Source organism: Sus scrofa, chromosome 2 (assembly GCF_054392235.1).
Source record: "Sus scrofa isolate SSC_HxYL_T2T_F1_AM1 chromosome 2, Sscrofa_HxYL_maternal_Yorkshire_Landrace_v2.0, whole genome shotgun sequence".
NCBI classification, from domain to species: domain Eukaryota; kingdom Metazoa; phylum Chordata; class Mammalia; order Artiodactyla; family Suidae; genus Sus; species Sus scrofa.
The window spans coordinates 160,999,872-161,018,128 of record NC_139384.1 but is presented as its reverse complement, the minus strand read 5'-3'; the positions used below and the strand labels follow the sequence as shown (position 1 = coordinate 161,018,128).

Sequence of the window (18,257 nt, the reverse complement as noted above, 5' to 3'; positions counted from 1 at the left end):
TTGTTTTAATACTTTGCATTTCTACATTCCTGATAGGAAAACCCTTTTGGTGACTAATACCTGCAGTCTTAAAAATGTTTATATATTGGAGTTCCCGTCATGGCTCAGCGGTTGACGAACCTGATTAGCATCCGTGAGGATGCAGGTTCGATCCCTGGCCTCACTTAGTGGGTTAAGCATCTGGCGTTACTATCAGCTGTGGTGTAGGTCGCAGACACGGCTCCGATCCCGCCTTGCTGTGACTGTGGTGTAGGCCAGCAGCTGCAATTCCAGTTTGACCCCTAGCCTGGGAACTTCCATATGCTGCCAAAAAGGAAAAAAAAAAAAAAAGATAATAGGTTAATGAGTGAGATGTCTTAATTACTTAAAACAATACTATAAAGGGTATATATTTCTTCTATCAATATTAAAAGATTATTCCTACTAAGAATGTCAGGGTGATTAAATTTTTAAAGAGGATACCAAGTCAATTATTTTAGTTCTCAGATCTTCCAGCAAAGTAGTAAAATATTCTCAAATACATTTTTTGCTTGTATTTAAGTGTATTTGTTTTTCTGTCTTAAAATAAGTTTTGTTTTCATTTTGTGCTTTAACTCATAGGGGTTTCCTGCAGAATTTGCCATGTACTTAAACTATTGTCGTGGGCTGCGCTTTGAGGAAGCCCCGGATTACATGTACCTGAGACAGCTATTCCGCATTCTTTTCAGGTCAGTTTCTAAGACTGTGAACGCCAGTGAGGGAAATTAGTTAAATCCACCCAGCATACTGTTCTAACAAAAAGCACGTAAAAGTGGGTCTAACCAATATAAATAAAATGTTAAGAAACTGTGACTGTGGCAGTTCCCCTTGTGGCTCAGTGGTTAACGAATCCGACTAGGAACCATGACGTTTCGGGTTCAATCCCTGGCCTCGCCCAGTGGGTTAAGGATGCGGCGTTGCCGTGAGCTGTGGTGTAGGCCGGTGGCTACAGCTCTGATTAGACCCCTAGCCTGGAAACCTCCATATGCTGCAGGAGCAGCCCTAGAAAAGGCAAGAAGACAAGAAAGAAAGAAAGAAAGGAAACTGTGACATTTTTCCATTTCCAAATGTACTCGAGATATTTTAATTTAGGTTGGAGAGATCGTTGAATCAAACTCGAAGTAGAATGTAAGTTTTCCACAGTACTTACACAATCACATCAGACGCAAGTGACTGTTGGTGGCACCCGGGGCTCTCCAGCTTGGTAGAGACCCTATTCGATACCAAGATGAACAGCAGTTAAACTCTTAAGGTCCCTAGGTGTAACCCACACACCATCTCCAACACAGGGAGAAGCGTAAAGTAGTTCAGAATCTTAGTTGGACAGCAAGAATTAGGGGCGAACCTCCAATCCCAGAAAAGTCTTCCCAGGCCACCAGCTTGGGCATCTCCCTCATAGACTTCGGCCCCATATGCACCCCGATTTGTTTTTAGGGGGTACCTCCTACTAGGAATAGCCCTTCAGATGACTGACAGCTTGACTCTGCTTTTGTTGTTCATGCTGCATTTCATTCTCACTCCCCTCCTCCTTTTAAGAAAGACCAAAGGCAGCTTCTTTTTGAAAAGGGAGCGGGCTTATTCTTGAAAACAGCAGACCAGGGGTTCCCATCGTGGCTCAGTGGTTAACGAATCCGATTAGGAACCATGAGGTTGCGGGTTCGATCCCTGGCCTTGCTCAGAGGGTTTAAGGATCTGGCGTTGCTGTGAGCTGTGGTGTAGGTCAGAGACACGGCTCAGATCCTGCGTTGCTGTGGCTGTGCTGTAGGCCAGCAGCTGTAGCTCTGATTGGACCCCTGCCTGGAAACCTCCATATGCCATGAGTGCAGCCCTAAAAAGACAAAAGACAAAAAGAAAAGAAAGAAAACAGCAGACCACAGTGGTGGGTGACATCATTTCCTCCAATTGTGATGTGTAAAAAATGGAATTAACTGAGCAGTTAAGTCATCGACAGGGAAAGAAATCTTACAGAAGCTATCACACTTAAGAGAAAATATTCATTTCCTCCTGGCGTTGCTGTGGCTGTGGTGTAGGCTGGCAGCCGCAGCTCCGATTGGACCCCTAGCCTGGGAACCTCCATGTGCTGTGCGTGTGGCCTTAAAAAAATACTGTCACTGTCTGAAAAGTGAGGTAGAGTGATTCGACCCTATTATTAATGGGATGACATACAGTGTTTCGTTTTCCAGGACCCTGAATCACCAATATGACTACACATTTGACTGGACAATGTTAAAGCAGAAAGCAGCACAGCAAGCAGCCTCTTCAAGTGGGCAGGGTCAGCAGGCCCAAACCCCCACAGGCAAGCAAACTGACAAAACCAAGAGTAACATGAAAGGTTAGTAGCCAAGAACCAAGTGACGTTCCAGGGGGAGAAAATTGAACACAAAATTGGGTCATTCATCCATATCTAACAGTGTTAGATCGAGGAGGTGGTTTAAAATACATAAAAATTTGGCTCTTTGTTTTAAAAAAAGACGTCCTTGGAAAATTTGACTACTAACTTTAAACCCAAATGTCCTTGTTCATATATATATATATGTATATGTATTTGTATATACATATATGTGTGTATATTTATATCATTCCTCTTGGGATTTTGGGTCATTTTTAACAACTGCATCTTTTTTACTCATTCATTAACCCTTTCCAAAATAAATATTTGGTCTTGGGAATATGGTGTGATCAAGCAATCCAAAATCCTAGACCTAACACTTGTTGATTTTTAATAATGAATCTGGTTAGCCTTGATATTTTGACTTTTCCTTCAGACTAACAGTGTTAAGCCTTTTTCTGCATGTTAAAGCTCTATTTCACGTTTAAAATGGAAAAGTGGGAACGTGATCTAATTTTAAGAGGTGGGTCTGGCATTGCCCCCAGAGTGTCTGTCTGCTCAGTGCAGAGCGCTGTGGACATGCTCTTAAAGCTCAGACGACTGAAAAGCTTGGCACGTCTTCATCACAAAAATAGATCTTCCGTTGCTAGTTAATGTGTTTTTAATTTCAAAATCGTTTTTTTCCTTAAGATTTGATTTTTTTTAAGTGTACAAATATTCAGGGTCCAGGGGTCCACCATGGAATTGAATTCTCTAGCTGTTCCATACAAATTGAATAAAAGCATCAACTGGGGCAAATGCCATTGAGCTGCTAGTCTGTCTCCTTTCTCTCCCTGGCACTCCTAGTGCTGCGGAGTGGAACTGTCAGGGCACAGGGCCATTTCTTACGACTGTTGCCGTGCAGTTCAACTCCTGTGTTTTTGTTTTCGTTTTTTTCTTTTCCCCTTTCTGGGGCTTACCTCCAGATACTTGCCTACTTCCTGCAAGTGGTGGGCACGTAAGGTTTGATTTTGGGTTCTGATTATTTAATTTCTGAACGCCTGCTCTAGTCTGAACTTGGTCTTCTTTGGTCCATATTTTTAGTGTTGTGTTTAAAAAAATTTTTGTAATTTACAACTAGGCTCTAATCTGAGGATGTTTTTCAAAAAGTGTAGTTAACTGATGTCGTCCTCATCCCAGCAGCTCATCTGTTAGGAATGAAGTTGAAATACTTGGCTTCCATGTTTCTGTATCTGGGAAGGATCCACAGTTGAAGGTTTAGGGAGTGGGAGTTCTTAATGAGAAGTTGGAGGTGAGGAGAGCAAATACTAAAGCTTGCCCAGTGCTCTGCCTCTGCATCACAGTTGGGACCTAATTGTCCCTTTTGAGTCGTTGCATAACTAAGCGCCATTCAGCAAGTTCTTAGTGAGGTAGGTGGCTAGTATTGCTGAGGAGGGGTCCTGCCTGTTGGGTGAGACCACATAGACCCTCTAAACTGACAGGTTGGCAGCTGCAGTGTATTTGCTTTCTCTCCCAGATGAGCCCAAGTGTTGGCTAAAGCTGGCTGGGTGATAGGAACATCATGGTGTCTAGAATTAAATTAGGTGAAAATCTCGAGTTGGACCGGGAACACTTCCCTTCAGGCTTTCAGCAGCCTTCAGAAGGAATTATCTTATCTTGAGCTAGTTCCATTGTTAGTTTACTCTGTATCTCTTACTCAATAAACAAGCAGAATTTTTGTCCTGCCTTATCCAGGTCTAAAAGATGAGAAGTTGGATCCATTGAGTTAGTATGTTTCCTTGGAAAAAATTGTAATTAAACTTAAGTTTAATCCTTACTTTTGTATTGTAGCTGTTTTTCATAAAAACAACTTAAGATCTTAAAAAAAATTCATAGCATTATTTGACACTGGGACTATACACATTATCACATGAACCTGGATTTGCAACATTTTGAAAAATTGGACTTTTCATAAAGCACGCCACATATTGACTGCTTTCAGAAAGGCGTTTCCAGGCTGTATGTTTTGACTCCAAGTAAAATACTGCTTGCTGTTAAAACATGCCTCTCCACAGAATACAGACAACACAATTCCTTTTAATCTTTGATTTGTATTATTTTGGACATAGAACTTTGTGCTCTAAACAAATCTTACACAAAACCCTGGTACATAAAACCATAGCATAGCACAGCAGGTTTGAGGGTGGCATGAAATACGTATGGGAAGCCTGTTCCCTGGCTGACCTCTCCCCCCACCCAGTTACCCGAATTGGGTTCAGTGAGAAATCTCCTATGAAGCCTAGAGCTTAAAAACAACTGTTCCAGCTTTACTTACTGCTGGTGTCCTTCTCTCAGTAATAAAGGGGTTTGAAAGCATATAGGGTTCCCCACAGTCGTTTTTTATTCAGGGAAGAGCTCCTCCAGCTCCATATTTATTGATTTTAAGAAATCCTATATAGGGAGTTCCCGTGGTGGCTCAGTGGTTAACGAATCCGACTAGGAACCATGAGGTTGTGGGTTTGGTCCCTTCCCTTGCTCAGTGGGTTAAGGATCCGGCATTGCCATGAGCTGTGGTGTAGGTCGCAGGTGCGGCTCGGATCCCACATTGCTGTGACTGTGGGGTAGGCTGACGGCTACAGCTCTGATTCGACCCCTAGCCTGGGAACCTCCATATGCCACGGGAGCAGCCCTGGAAAAGGCAAAAAGACCCCCCCAAAAAAAGAAAGAAAGAAATCCTATATAGTTCCTGCTGTGGCATGGGTTTGATCCCTGGCCAGGAGCTTCATGCTGTAGATGTGGCCCCAAAAATGCATATAGACATCCTATAGATTATTCGTTATTCACTAGTTATACCTTTGGGGGTTTCCACATCAGATACTTTCGTTTCTTAAATGAATCTTCAGCAGGTAAATCTCTATTGCAGGCCCATGCGTTCCGGCGGGAAGGAGGGAGGGGAATATCCCCCAGATGGTGGCTTCAAAGTCTGACTATTCAGCTGTGATGGGCTTATTAGATACAGTAGACTTTTCTTTGCTTTTCTAAAGAAATGGTCTTTTGAAAGACTCCATTTCAAAGCCCACCAGAAGACTAAGGTCCAAGGCCTCTTTCCTAATGATGCTCTGATCTCTACTATGAGGTGTCTGTCCTGTTGCCACGTGCTCAGGTACCACAGGCTGTAATTACTGTTTCACACACAGCAAAGAGGGAAAGAAGAGATTTTCATCTCTGCACTTCCAAATGCATTTTTACTCCCTTTGCTTGAACTATATGCGATTATAAGGAAAGTGCTTTGCAAGACCTTGAAGTAGTAAAGGAAAAGGAAGTCTTTTTAGGACATTCAGGATCTACCTAAGTTCCCCATCTCCTCCGCTGAGGCAGAGATGGGGAGAATTTCAGAGGGTAGTGGAGCCAAGTGGAGCCTCACATGACTCTTGTTACTCGCGTCACCTGAGCCATCTGGTCACGACTGTGGGCGTCAGGACGAAGCGTAGCTTTGCTGTGACGTGCATGGGTGTCAACTTTTTGGCCTTTGGTAGATGAGAAATAGGTTTTCCATCACATGTCCTACACATCCATGGTCTTCCTTGAATGACCTCCCAGTGTTTACTGGGCTTCACTTACTACTCATGTCTAGCTTCCCTTTTTCTGGCTTCACCAATCGCTGCTAGGAACGGGGCTGGTCATTCAGCAACGTAAACCAAATCACAGGGGAAGACCTTGAAATATCTGGAGAGACTGCTCTGCTCTGAATACTCTCAATCCAGAGACGTGCCAGGGAGCTGCGTCTGTTTGCTGAAATCTTTGTCAGCTTTTTCTCACTGTGGACAGTAAAGCTGGAGAGAAAAGAACCAAATAGCCCAACAGGAAATGAAGACGAGCACTTGAGAGCTGACTTGTGGTGACCTGAAGCCCACGTCTCGAAGGCTTGCTGCGTCTCGACAACTTTGCGACGTGGCGGGCTGACAGCAGTCAGAAGACCTAGAGGAATGGAGTGCTGCTCGGCGGTGTCCAATGCAGACCGTCTGCCAGTTGGGGAAGGAATCACTTGAAACAGGTATTTTACACTTGAGCCACCTTAGAAATGTGTAGCAGAATGAATTCCGTTAAAGGGAAGAAAGACAGAGGAAAGATGAGCAGTCTCTTAAATGCAGCTTAGGGATGGTGTGTGCCTGCTGTACTTAAAAGCTGTCATTTATCTTATTTGTAGCGATAAAAATAAAATCTTCTTTCTCTTCCCAATTTAATACTTGTTTAGTTTCTATGGGAAAGGAAGAGTGATTGTAGTTGTTGTTTTGTTTGTTTTTCTTTAATTTTGATGCTGCCAATCTGATACAGAATTCTCTAAGCTCAATTCTGACTCGTGGCAACCAAAAAAACCCTGCAAGCGTGTTATGGGAGAAGTTCCTGTAAATGGCATTGTCTGGTGAATATGGACATCATGCCCAAAATTAATGTGAGAAAGTTATCCTGTGAAAGGATCCTAGATTTTTACAAGCACATTACACACGTCCTGGCCTTTCCTATTAGTACCTCTTGAACTAGTCTGTGGTTCTGTTAAAAAGAAACGACCAGGTCTGTCTTAACGCACAAGTGTGAGCGATCCATACTTTTTAGGTTTCCCATTGGAGGATAGCCTATCTTGGTTAGTCATACAAAATAAACGTTTTTTTCTCTTTTTGCAGATTTGAAAAGAAACTTAAATGTAGCTATGAACTCCTGAATTTGTCGCATTAATGTTCCAGCCCTATCTTAAGCCTTTTTTTTTTTTTTCCTCCTTGTTTTTTAGGAACAAAGGGATTCAGTCCTTCATTCTTTGTTTTGACTGTTGCAGTGAAGATGAGTCTTTGGACTTTTAGAAGCTGTTTGACACCACCTAAACCGCAAGACACACCAGGGACTGACGCACCCTGGGGGAAGAATGCTTACTCGCTGCAAGATTGAAAACGGTGACCACCCAGCAGATGCTCCCAATGAGATTTTTCCTAAACAAGCAACAGTAACGTTTTAGGACAGCTCACTGGAAAAACTGATCCCTGGGTGGAGGGTCCTGCCGTCGGCCAGTCTGAAGAATGAAATCTGGATTTGACTGCTCTGTTCTCCGGGAATGTTGTTAGGCCAGCTTTTAACCAGCCCCTAAACAACTGTAATTATTCCCTGGCCCAGCAGTTCTTCAGATGTCCCGCTAAGAGATGAACAGACACAATTCTTACGCCTGTTAAAGACACAAGAATCTGCTAATATTTTGACTGCCAATGTAACTTATGTTTGTTTTGGGGGCTTTTTCCCCCCATTACCGTGACAGCAGTTTCCATTTTGAATATCCAGTCGGTTGGATATTCAACATAGAACAACTTTCCCCTCTATCTAAGTAGAGCATTCCCGTGAAAGCTTTTACAAGTGAAATGGTGTAAAGAAGGCGTTACCTCAGGATGCCTCCTGCTCATGAATGGGGGTGGAGCAGAGATGCTTGCAGACAGCGTACAAGCTGAGGCAGGGCAAGGCTGAGGGTAGGTCCCGGCAGAGACCGCCCCTGCTCTGGGCTGCCAGTGAAACAAAGGCAAAAATCCCCTTAGTGAACACCGGTGCTAATGTAGGTCTTTGATGAAAAGTGCAGTGGTATAAAGTGGACTTTGGAAAAGTAGGGGATACCTGTAATAAATCCTTCAGTGAAGAGTACCAGTGTAAGAAGGCTATGCGGAAAGAACACTCAGCGGTTTTAGTGGCTGTGAAGGGCTTTTTATTATGTGCGACAGTGGTTGCAGGCCTTGAAACCAAATGCTCGTTGGGCTAAGGGTCATTGCTGTTCAGCTCATCCCTGTTAACATTGGACCTCAATTACAGTATAAGGTCAGATTTTAATTCAGCTCTGATTTGACAGCCTTCTTTTTGCGTTTACACTGCTAATCCTGTTTAGAAGATGCATCCGATAGGCAGTATTCCCTGGGGTGTCCATTTGCAGAAAGTTTCAGTAGGTATCTTTCCTTTTTGGCATTTGCTGTGTGAACTTAGTCCTTGGGATGGCAACGAAGGTCTCTCCTGCACCTGCTCGGTTGCCGGGCACCTTGGAGAGACAGCAGAGTGCAGCATGCGTGCACATCGGTGTCTTTAGGGCTTGTCAGGAGGTACTTCCTGAGTGAATGAAGGGGCCAGCCTGCCCTCAAGTGCAAAGCCTCCTAGATAACAAGGTAGTGAGAGAATATTTACCAAGAAGTGATCTGTTACTGTTCGGTATTATCTTTGAAAAAACGAAGGCATTGCATAGTGTGTAAAAAGTGAATTTACAGAAATATTTCATTTATTCCACAAAATAAAATAAAAGTCCAGCAAATGTCAAAGTACCAAAAAAAGGAGCAGCTTATGATGGACAGAAACATGGCTTGTGCTCAGGAAGTAGGTGATAAGAGTGGGCCAGGAGAGAACAGTTGGACAAAGGGGCAGTGAAGCCCTAAAGGAGGCCCGTAGGTGAGAGGAGGACACTGATAATGACGGGGTGGGTGTCCCTCTGCCTTCGGCCATGGCTGCACAGGTGGGGATGGCCCTGTTCCTTGTTGCCTTTCGCCGTAGGTAGACCTACCTGGGACGCCTTCTGTTCAAACCTGCCTTCTGTGGGAGGTCTGCAGTCTGATTTGTGGGTGAAGAGAGGTGTGTTTACAGGTTGGTGAGGCTTGAAGTAAAGCCACGGAAGCCTCACTTGTTTACATGTTCAAATCGGCGATAAAACTAAGGTTTTTAATGTAGAAGTATGGAAGTACCCTTCTTTTAAAGTCTGAGGCTCCTGTGTAAAAATCATGCTTTAAATATTTAGCAGGTTTGTGTTCAGTGGAATAACGCAGATAATTATGCCTTGAATACACTTATCATGAAAGCCTTTTGTTCCTCATTTGTATCAGAAATGCTATACAGGAAGGTTCCTGCTCATAATATGGTTAAAGTATACTTTCTAGTTAAAACAGAGCAGTCTTATTTTTTATTAGACAAATATTTGAAGACATCCTGTACTCCAGGTACTAGAAATATGGAAGTAGACACAGCGGGCTTACTGCAGCTGCTCCTAAACCTCCCTCTGTCCCGAGTCCTGCTGGACGGAAGGCTTTCTTTCCCTCACTGTGTGCGGCTCCCGCCTAGAGGCATCCCGAACAGAACACTTTCCCGTTTCTCTGTTTTTAAACGCTGACCTAGTGATTTTCACATAGACGGAAAAGGAACTGTTTCCCTACCTTGGGTGCGGTTGAGAACTTTCTGACTTGGAGTTTTAACATTCTCTTTTCTGTTTTGATTTTTCTAAATAGGTTTCTAAGCATGAATCGAGGAACAGAAGCAGCAGAGCAGATGATCGGAGCAGCATTTGTTTCTCCCCAAATCTAGACATTTTAGTTCATATGTACACTAGCCAGTGGCTGTGGACAACCATTTCCTTGGTGTAAAGAACTTCATTTCGGTATAAACTGGCTCTGGGCAGCACTGGCGATACTGCGTCCCGAGTTGTAGCCGCTGTAATTGTGAATATTAACTGAGATAGTGAGACATGGTGTCCAGTTTTCTATTGCATTTTTTCAAGTGGAAAAGTTAACTGAGTGGTTGACACACACAAATTGGTGGACAGATTGTGCATATGCCAATTGTTTTGTTAAAACCTTTTCTTTTGAACTATACTGCTTTGAGATCTCACTTCAGAAGAACGGCATGAACAGTCTTCAGCCGCAGTTGTGATGGTTGTAAATGCTCGCAGCTGTGCGTTCTTAGGGTTTCTTCATCCCTGGGGTTTGCAAGTTGTTCACTTAAAACATTCTTAACATGGTTGGCTTCTTGTGTGCAAGCCAGCTGATATGGTAGCAACCAAAGATTCCAGTGTTTGAGCATATGAAAGACTCTGCCTGCTTACCTGTGCTAGAAATAACAGCATCTAAAGTGAAGACTTAAGAAAAACTTAGTGACTACTAGATTATCCGTAGGACTCTGCATTAACTCTATAATGTTCTTGGTATTAAAAAAAGCATATTTGTCACAGAAATTTAGTTAACATCTTACAACTGAACATGTGTGTATGTTGCTTAGATAAATGTAATCACTGTAAACATCTATATGATCTGGGATTTTGTTTTTATTTTGAAATGGGAGCTCTTTTTTGTTTACAAGTTCATTAAAAACTAAAAACTGTTTCTGTAAGGAAATGAGATTTTTTTAAAAACAAAAAAATGCCTTGCTGACTCACTATGAAATCAAAATCTCCCCAATTTTTACGAGACTATTTCAAGCCATTTGTTATGTAATTATCCTTTGCAAATCATTTTAGATTTAGTACGAGGACTTCTCAAATGTTTTTATTTAAAAATTTTTTTCCCTTGAAGCGAAAGGCATTCTTACCATTTTCTTTTTTTAATGACTTGCAGGCGCAATACCTCGTGCTGCAGCCGCAAGGGCCAGGACTTGGTATTGTAACTCCTGCAGCCTCAGACGAACAGCTGGACTGATTTTGAATGAGAATGAAAGCGTTAAAGGGTTTAACTACAAAATGAAGCTTTTCTTTAAATTCCTTGCTAATTGGATCTGAGGAGGTTGACTCCGAAACTTTGGAAAAGCATCTTACCTACCCTGTGAGGTTCTGGGATTGCCAGCCCTCCCTGGCTGCACTTCGTCTCAATCCTAATATGTGGCTCTTTTCTCTTTCTGACCCAAGAAAAAGAAAAGCTAAGCAATTCTTTAGTGTAATTTCTTCATTTATAGCATGTCCAGATAAATTAAAAGAACTTTTGTCTGAGAAATGCTGCCAGGCGCCTATTGTCTAAATGTAGGGTATTTTCTAAAATAACCTTGAAATTGTAAATTGACACGTGTTTGATCAGATTGTGTCAGGTTTAATTTGTTCCTTTTTTTTTGAAAACCACGTTAGCAATAACTACTTCAGTGACTAACACGTTCTGCCGTGAAAGGATCCCTGCTGGCACCATCACGAGTGTGAACTTGGGGGAGGCAGCTGCTTTGTTTTGTTTCCTTTCTCTCCACCTCTGTCGGTTAAGGTACTTGTTCCTCGACTAATAAACCCTTTGATACTTTTAGCCAGAAATCAGTCTCATAAAGCTATTTTTGAGTATAGTTTGTGTAAAATAAAAATGTTTAGCTTTGGTAATGACTTTTCCAAGCTGAACTCCCTCTAGCAAGATATTTTTCAGTGCTTTTATTTACTATGCACTTAGACTATGCACTTTTTCTGAAATATTTTTGTAACACTTAACTTTTTTGTATTTTGCCATTGGAAAAGGTTGTGGTGTAGTTGGTCTGTAATTAATTACGTTGCAGATGTAAAACTGCTGTTAGCTTTGTAAATCAAACGATAGGTGTTTTGTCCTGGTATATTGTCATTCCATTATCTTCACAGTTCACACAAGAAGAATGTGAATTTCAGTGAATGCTGTTACTAATCCTGTCGGGAGATGAATCTCATTTCACCAAATTAAATTATGTTTTTCCACTAAAATGATGGTACAAGTTGAAGACACATCACTTTGAAATTGGACGACCTCACCACTTGAGCCCCGCGGTGGCTTCCTCCGCCGAACTCGAGGTTACTCTTGATTTGTTCACCCACTGGGGGTGCAGTTCCTCTAAATGTTGGGAGATGGCCATTCTAACTACTGTTGAATGTCTCTGTTTTGGGAAGGTATAACAAGAAAATAAAAAAGAATATATATGAAGGGAGAGACTGGTTATCTCCTCCCCATATGGTTGTGCCGATGCTCCTGTGGCTGCAAGTGGAAATTTGGAGTTTGGAGGGTTGCTTTTCTTAGTTTCTATCAGCAGATGTTAAGCCATTTTCCTGTTTATACTAGTCCTTGCGATATTTTAAAATTCTGTTGTAATAGAAACGCCAAACAAGAGGATTTTAGAATCTGGGCCGCTGAGCTCGTTTTCTCTAACCTTTGCTGAGGTTTCAAGAATAGGCTCTTAGAACTTGACTAAAGTGAATCGTGCTAAGGCCTGTCTTAGAGAGTTTCCGCTTAGCTCTGCAGCATTTACCGTAGTCTGTGACATAGTTGACGCTTTTCGGCCAGTCTGATACTTGGCGGTATTTCAGGTGACTGCTGACCGTGTGACAACATGTAAGTCTGTGTGAGGTACAGTACAGTGTTACAGGTAAAAGACTGTATTTCAAACGTGCTGTTCCCTTTCAAGTGAGACTGTCCTTTAATCATAGTCACAACGTTTTGAGGACCGCCCCCCCGCACGCCACAGAAATAAACCCCTTCCATTCTTTCTCTAGTATATATTTATTGACAGCTTTGAGTGCATTTATCATGTATTGAGAGCCTAAGATGGCAGAGAGTGAGAGTAATTGAACTAGGCTGTGCGTCCTGTATTTAATCATCCGACAGTATATTATTGAAGTAAAATGGATTATATTCTGAAATGATGTGTGAGGCCGATTTCGAGGACACACGCAAATGTGTAATAAAAATGTTGAGCAATATCACAGCCGTTAGAGAAACGAGCTGTCCCAGTTGTTGGTCAGATTCATTGTGTCATTGCTGGAGGCTGAGAACAAAAGCGCGGCAACTTTGGGAGACCTGGGAACTCACTTCTGCTTGATTTCGGCTCCTTTTCCAGCAGGTGGGGTGGGTCGGTTCATTATACCTTTTCCCAGAATCAGACTAGATCCTTTAAAGAGGCTTTTGAGGAACTCCTGCTGGATTGCCTTTCTTGTCCGTCTGTCTGGGTTGAAACTCGGAAGAAATACTTGTAGCAGCAGTGATGGTCGTCAGTACCGGGAGCCGCGTTGAGTTGCTTGGAGTCAGAGCACCTGCTTCTGCGTGACCTGCCGGAGCAGAAAGGGAAGGCGGAGGTGGTGAAGGGAGTCTGAGAAACCGGTAGGTCCGCATCTTCCACCGCGAGGATGCCCGCCAGAGCTTGTAGCTTACAGGTGTTCGTCTCAGAGTTAAATTCGGGATTTCCTGATTGTTTGGCCATTTATCACGCCAATCTTGTGCGTTTTTCATAGGTAAACATTTGTTTGTTTTCCTTCGGCACCTCACAGCACGCGAGTTCCCTGGTCAGGGGTCAGATAGGAGCCAGAGTTGTGACCTATGCTGCAGCTGCAGCAATGCTGTGGGATCCTTTAACCACTGTGTGGGGCCAGGGATCGAAGTGCCATCTGGTGCCGCGGGGACACCACAGATCCCATTGCCCCACAGGAACTCGTGTAAGTGAATACGGGCAAGGGGAGTTGGAAGAAACGATTTTAGCCATTGGCATCACAGCGCACCTTCCAGTTGCACTTGAGGATGTCGGGAGATGCACCAGCCGCACAGATTCAGAGGCGACTGAGATGGTGGGATGTAGTGGGGAGAGAGCGAGTTTTGCCCCGAGGAACTGTTGCTGAAGAGCAAGCATTCGGTGGCTGTGGGAGCACCTAGCAGGGATACCCAACTCGGAGCTGAAGGACTTCGAGAGAGCGCCTAGAGATGTGAGCAGATGCGGGCCGGTGCCTTGGCTGGGAGTGGCCAGCGAGAGATGCGAGAGTGTGGCAGGCAGCAAGTAAAACAGCTGCAGAGCCGCTTTGAAGGGACGACCCCGGAAGTGTCCGTTGGAGGGATCGCCACGTTTTGACTGAGGGGTGGGTTGGAGGTGGAGAACTCACTCAAGCTGGTCTGGGGACCACAAAAGAAAGGGCCCCGGTGGGAACCCTGGCTTTATCTGCCTCTGTCAGAACTTAGATGTTTGAAGAGTTGCCTTGTGGCTTAAGGATCCAGTGTTGTTCCTGCTGTGGTGCGGGTTCAATCCCTGGCCTGGGAGCGTCCGCGCGCTGCGGGCATGGTCAGGAAAAGCACATCCGGTGTTTATGCCGGCTCTTCTTAGATGTCATTTAAAGTTTCAGATCCCTTCAACTTCATACTCGGGAGTTAAAAATGTTTTCCTTTGCACTGGTAACAGTAAATTGCCCGTTTATCTACTAAATATGGTCTTTGTTCCAGCTGCCAAGCACGAGCTTAATCCTGGGTCCTCGTGAACTGAGTCAAGACCCTTAGAAGTCATCTGTGCTTTTCATTACCTTGTAATTTTACAGGTGACATCCATATGCTCTTTACACAGACCCAACGGTCGAGAAGATTTTGGGGTTGACTGCGTACATTTGCTTTTTAAACATACGTACAGGCTTCTTGGCTGCTAGAGGGTAGGTTACAGAGTCATGACCCTTCATACTCTGGGAACTAAGCCACGCTCCTACCGAGTGCCGCAAACACTTAGAAAATCTATATGAACATTTACTGGGAGTTCCCCGGGTGGCACAGTGGAAGCGAATCCCACTAGTATCTATGAGGTTGTGGGTTTGATCCCTGGCCTCACTCTGTGGGTTAAGGATCCGGCGTTGCCGTGAGCTGTGGTGTAGGTCGCAGACATGTGGCTCGGATCCCACGTGGCTGTGGCTGTGGCGTAGGCTGGTGGCTGTAGCTCTGATTTGACCCCTAGCCTGGGAACTTCCACATGCCACAGGTGCAGCCCTAAAAAGACAAAAAAAGTGGGGCAAAAATGTTGCTCCTAGTGGCAAAAGTCTTCATTAAAAATTTAAAGTGAGCGTAAGACTGTTGACTGAAATTGCTAGTATCGGATGATTTAGGGTATGTTGCCCATGTCTGATGTAAGTGGAATGCAGGGGTAAAATCTGCATTCTGCCGGATAAAACATCTGAGCAAGTTATTTTTGCCTGTGTTTGTGACTCTGACTTTGGCGCGGTTCCATTTAAGCAAAAGCTTACAGAAGTGGGTGGTTCTGAGGTCCTGGCGTGTTCGCCGCGAGTGTTTTCTTTGCCTGCGGTACCGTCATGCTTGCATAGCTTGATAATGTCATGTGTGGAATAGAAGGTCTGGGGTAGAAAAATGTGGCCTTTTCTCAACATAACCATGAATCGGTGTTACTGACTCCGAGAAGTGACGTAGTTTGAATCACCATTAGAAGCAGTTTCTTTGGGGCGTCAGGCGGCCATCCCTTTGCTTTCGGCCAAAGGACCGGGGCACACATCTTGGTGGTGATGAAGTGCTGAATTCGATTTTGGGGTTGGAAGAAAGGTGGGAGGTAAGAACAGAAACTGCTCTCCCCAGTTGCTGATCAATTTTTTTTTCATTAATTGCAAAACTGGTTGGCACTGTGCAACGTGCACCTCCATTAAGAATGCCATATTTTAGGAGTTCCCGTCGTGGCGCAGTGGTTAATGAATCCGACGAGGAACCATGAGGTTGCGGGTTCAATCCCTGGCCTCGCTCAATGGGTTAAGGATCTGGCCTTGCTGTGAGCTGGGGTGTAGATTGCAGACGCGGCTCGGATCTCGCGTGGCTGTGGCTCTGGTGTAGGCCGGTGGCTACAGCTCCGATTCCACCCCTAGCCTGGGAACCTCCATATGCCACAGGAGCGGCCCTAGAAAAGACAAAAAGACACACACACACACACACAAAAGAATGTCATATTTTAGTCTTGATTTAGAGCCAGTGAAACTAATAAATTGGCCTCTAGATTTTGTGTATGTGTGTGGCCGCCAGAAACCATGAAGGCAGCATGTTCTTAATATCCTTGACTGTCCTGTCCTGCAAAGTGGTGAAGAAAGTGTTAAATTATTGCCTCTGAGTTTTCTGTGAGGGCATGCAGTTTTTTAGCTTGTGTGCTGAAGTGCAAGTTTTGTGCAAACAACAGTAGAGATTAGTTTTAGTTGCGGGTAGCATGGTGATCCAGGAGTACTTGATGGGTCTCTTAAGGGCCAGGCAGTGTGCCCCTGGGAATTCAGGGGTGGCAGTTCCCGTGAGACTCCAATACGGACATTGCCAGGATGGATTCAGTACTGGTGGAACAGAGGGGTGATCAGAGAGGAATACCTCTGAATTGCATCTTGAAGGATGAGGAGAATTCCTGAGTAACATATAAATCACATAACTTTTTTTTTACAAGAATTTGAAATAATATGGGAGTCGTAGACAAAGTTCCACACAGCCTCGTCCCTGTTCAGACCGTTGTACAAGCTCTTGCATGGCCATCGGGGGGTGGAACTCGGAGAATGACGACGAGATAAGAGACCAAGTGGTGGGGCAGAGGAGGGTGGTGAGTGGTGACCAGATGGCAGCGGCAAGCATACACGGCGGTTCGGGCACGGGATAGGCTGGGCCCGAGCGCACAGCCCTCCCAGGGGAGGGTCTTCTCATTGCCTTGGGCCAGGTCCGGCCCTGGCGCCCCTGGACACGAGGCGAGCAGTTGCCGCAGCAGCAGTGTCTGCATAGCTGACGGTGAGGACTCCGTGGGTTCTGTTGCATGTGAAAGCAAGTCTTTGTTGGGTTCGAAGGCTGATCACCTGTCACCGCGATAAATATATTGTGATGTCTTAAAACGCTGCTTGTCTGCAGTTTGCATCTCCAGAGGAAAATGCGCTGTTTACAACCAAACATTAGGAAGGAAAGGACATGATTTCATTCTGTGCGTTGTCAGCCAGCAGAATATTAAGCCTAGTGTGGGGATTTTGCTGCTTCGAAACCTGGAGGTCCTCGGCTCTTTTTTTTGGTCCGAAGATACTATACATGGAGCGGCATGAGGACAAGGTGGAGAAACAGGCTAAGATGGATGAACAGAGAGTCGCAGGACACGGCAAATAAACAAGGTCCCTGAATCTTGAAACTGATCTTCCTGAGGATTAATAACCCCTGTTCAAGGTCACAGCCGAAGACCGGCAGAGCTCGGAGGGAAGCCAGCCCGGACCTTTTGTCGCTAAAGAGGCCTCTGGGCACAGGGCAGTGACTCCCAGGTGGAGTTCAAGGCCAGCAGCCACAGCAGCAGCTGGGAGCTTGCTAGCAATGTGAATTCTTAGACGCTGCTCCGTCCTGAGTGAAGCTCGGGTGTTGTAAGAAGACCCCGAGGTGCCCCCACGCTCCCTGAGGTTTGAACACTGGCAAGAGATGAGACCCGTGGGGGCCAGGCTGAACTGGGGAGGAGCCTGAGTTCTGTGTTTCCTCATCTGCAAAAGCGGAGCAGTCACCGGGTTGTCGCCTGCTGGTGGTTGTGAGTGTGAGGTCAGAAACAGCATGTAGGAAACGGCACTCTTGCCAGCACCACATATGGTGACCCCCTGTGGGGGGCAAGTGGAAGCCTTACGTGCCAGGGCTTTCCCACTGCCCCAGTCCGCTTATCAATGGGCCACTCGCTCCGGAGAATGAAGTTCATTTTCTCTGTCCTCTCAGGTCTTGAGTGAAAATTGCTTTTTAGGTGGCTGAGGTTGGAAACCGGAAAAAATGCTAATTTAGGGGAGAGGTCTGATTTACATATCTTAATAGGACTTCACATTCTCTATAAACCAATAGAGAATTCTGTGAAGCCACCCCACCTGACCCCTCCACCCCCCGCACACACACACACATTTTGAATAAATTTTAAGGCGTGAGATGCTGATTTAGGAGTTAGCACTACACAGATGATGGTCAGAACTCCGGGAGTCGGTGCATTTTTCCAGACCCAGTTTTGCTCTGGGTGAGAATAGGGTTGAACAGAGAGAACCCTGGGACGATGCAAGGATGAAGAATGACGGGGAGTTCCCATCGAGGTCAGCGGGTTAAGAATCCCACTAGTATCCATGAGGACGTGGGTTCAACCCCTGACCTCACTCAGTGGGTTAAGGATCTGCGCTGCTGTGAGCTGTGGGGTAGGTTGCGGAGCAGCTCACATCTGGCGTTGCTGGGTTGTGACCTAGGCCAGCAGCGGCAGCTCCAATGTGATCAGTGGCCTGGGAACTTCCATATCCTGTGAGTGCGGCCTTTAAAAAAACGTCATTGGGGGGGAAAAAAAAAAGAACTACTGAAGAAAGATGGGAGAAGTCACAAGAGAGGACATCCAGAAAGTCCCCTGTTGCTCGGAGAGAGGAAGAAGGAGGCCGTGCCAGTCCAGGTGCTTGGTGCCGATGGCCGCAGTG

The 18,257-nt window shown here is 45.0% G+C and overlaps 1 protein-coding gene across 6 annotated transcripts in view; it reads left to right on the top strand.

The window, feature by feature from the left end:
• Positions 1 to 12,022, top strand: part of CSNK1A1 (casein kinase 1 alpha 1) — a 49,596-nt gene extending 37,574 nt beyond the window's left edge. For 2 of the 6 annotated variants that reach the window (XR_002342016.2, XR_002342015.2), the window contains 3 exons: positions 601 to 707; positions 2,202 to 6,380; positions 7,113 to 12,018. Coding sequence is in view for 4 of the 6 variants with exons in the window: in NM_001444852.1 (NP_001431781.1) it covers positions 601 to 707; positions 2,202 to 2,350; positions 9,616 to 9,623 (264 nt within the window). In the remaining 2 variants the exon portion in view is untranslated. Of the gene's footprint in view, positions 1 to 600; positions 708 to 2,201; positions 6,381 to 7,112 lie in introns of all 6 variants that reach the window. The other 4 variants (NM_001444854.1, NM_001444851.1, NM_001444852.1 and 1 more) reach the window with 2 other exon arrangements.
• The last annotated feature ends 6,235 nt before the right edge of the window (positions 12,023 to 18,257 follow it).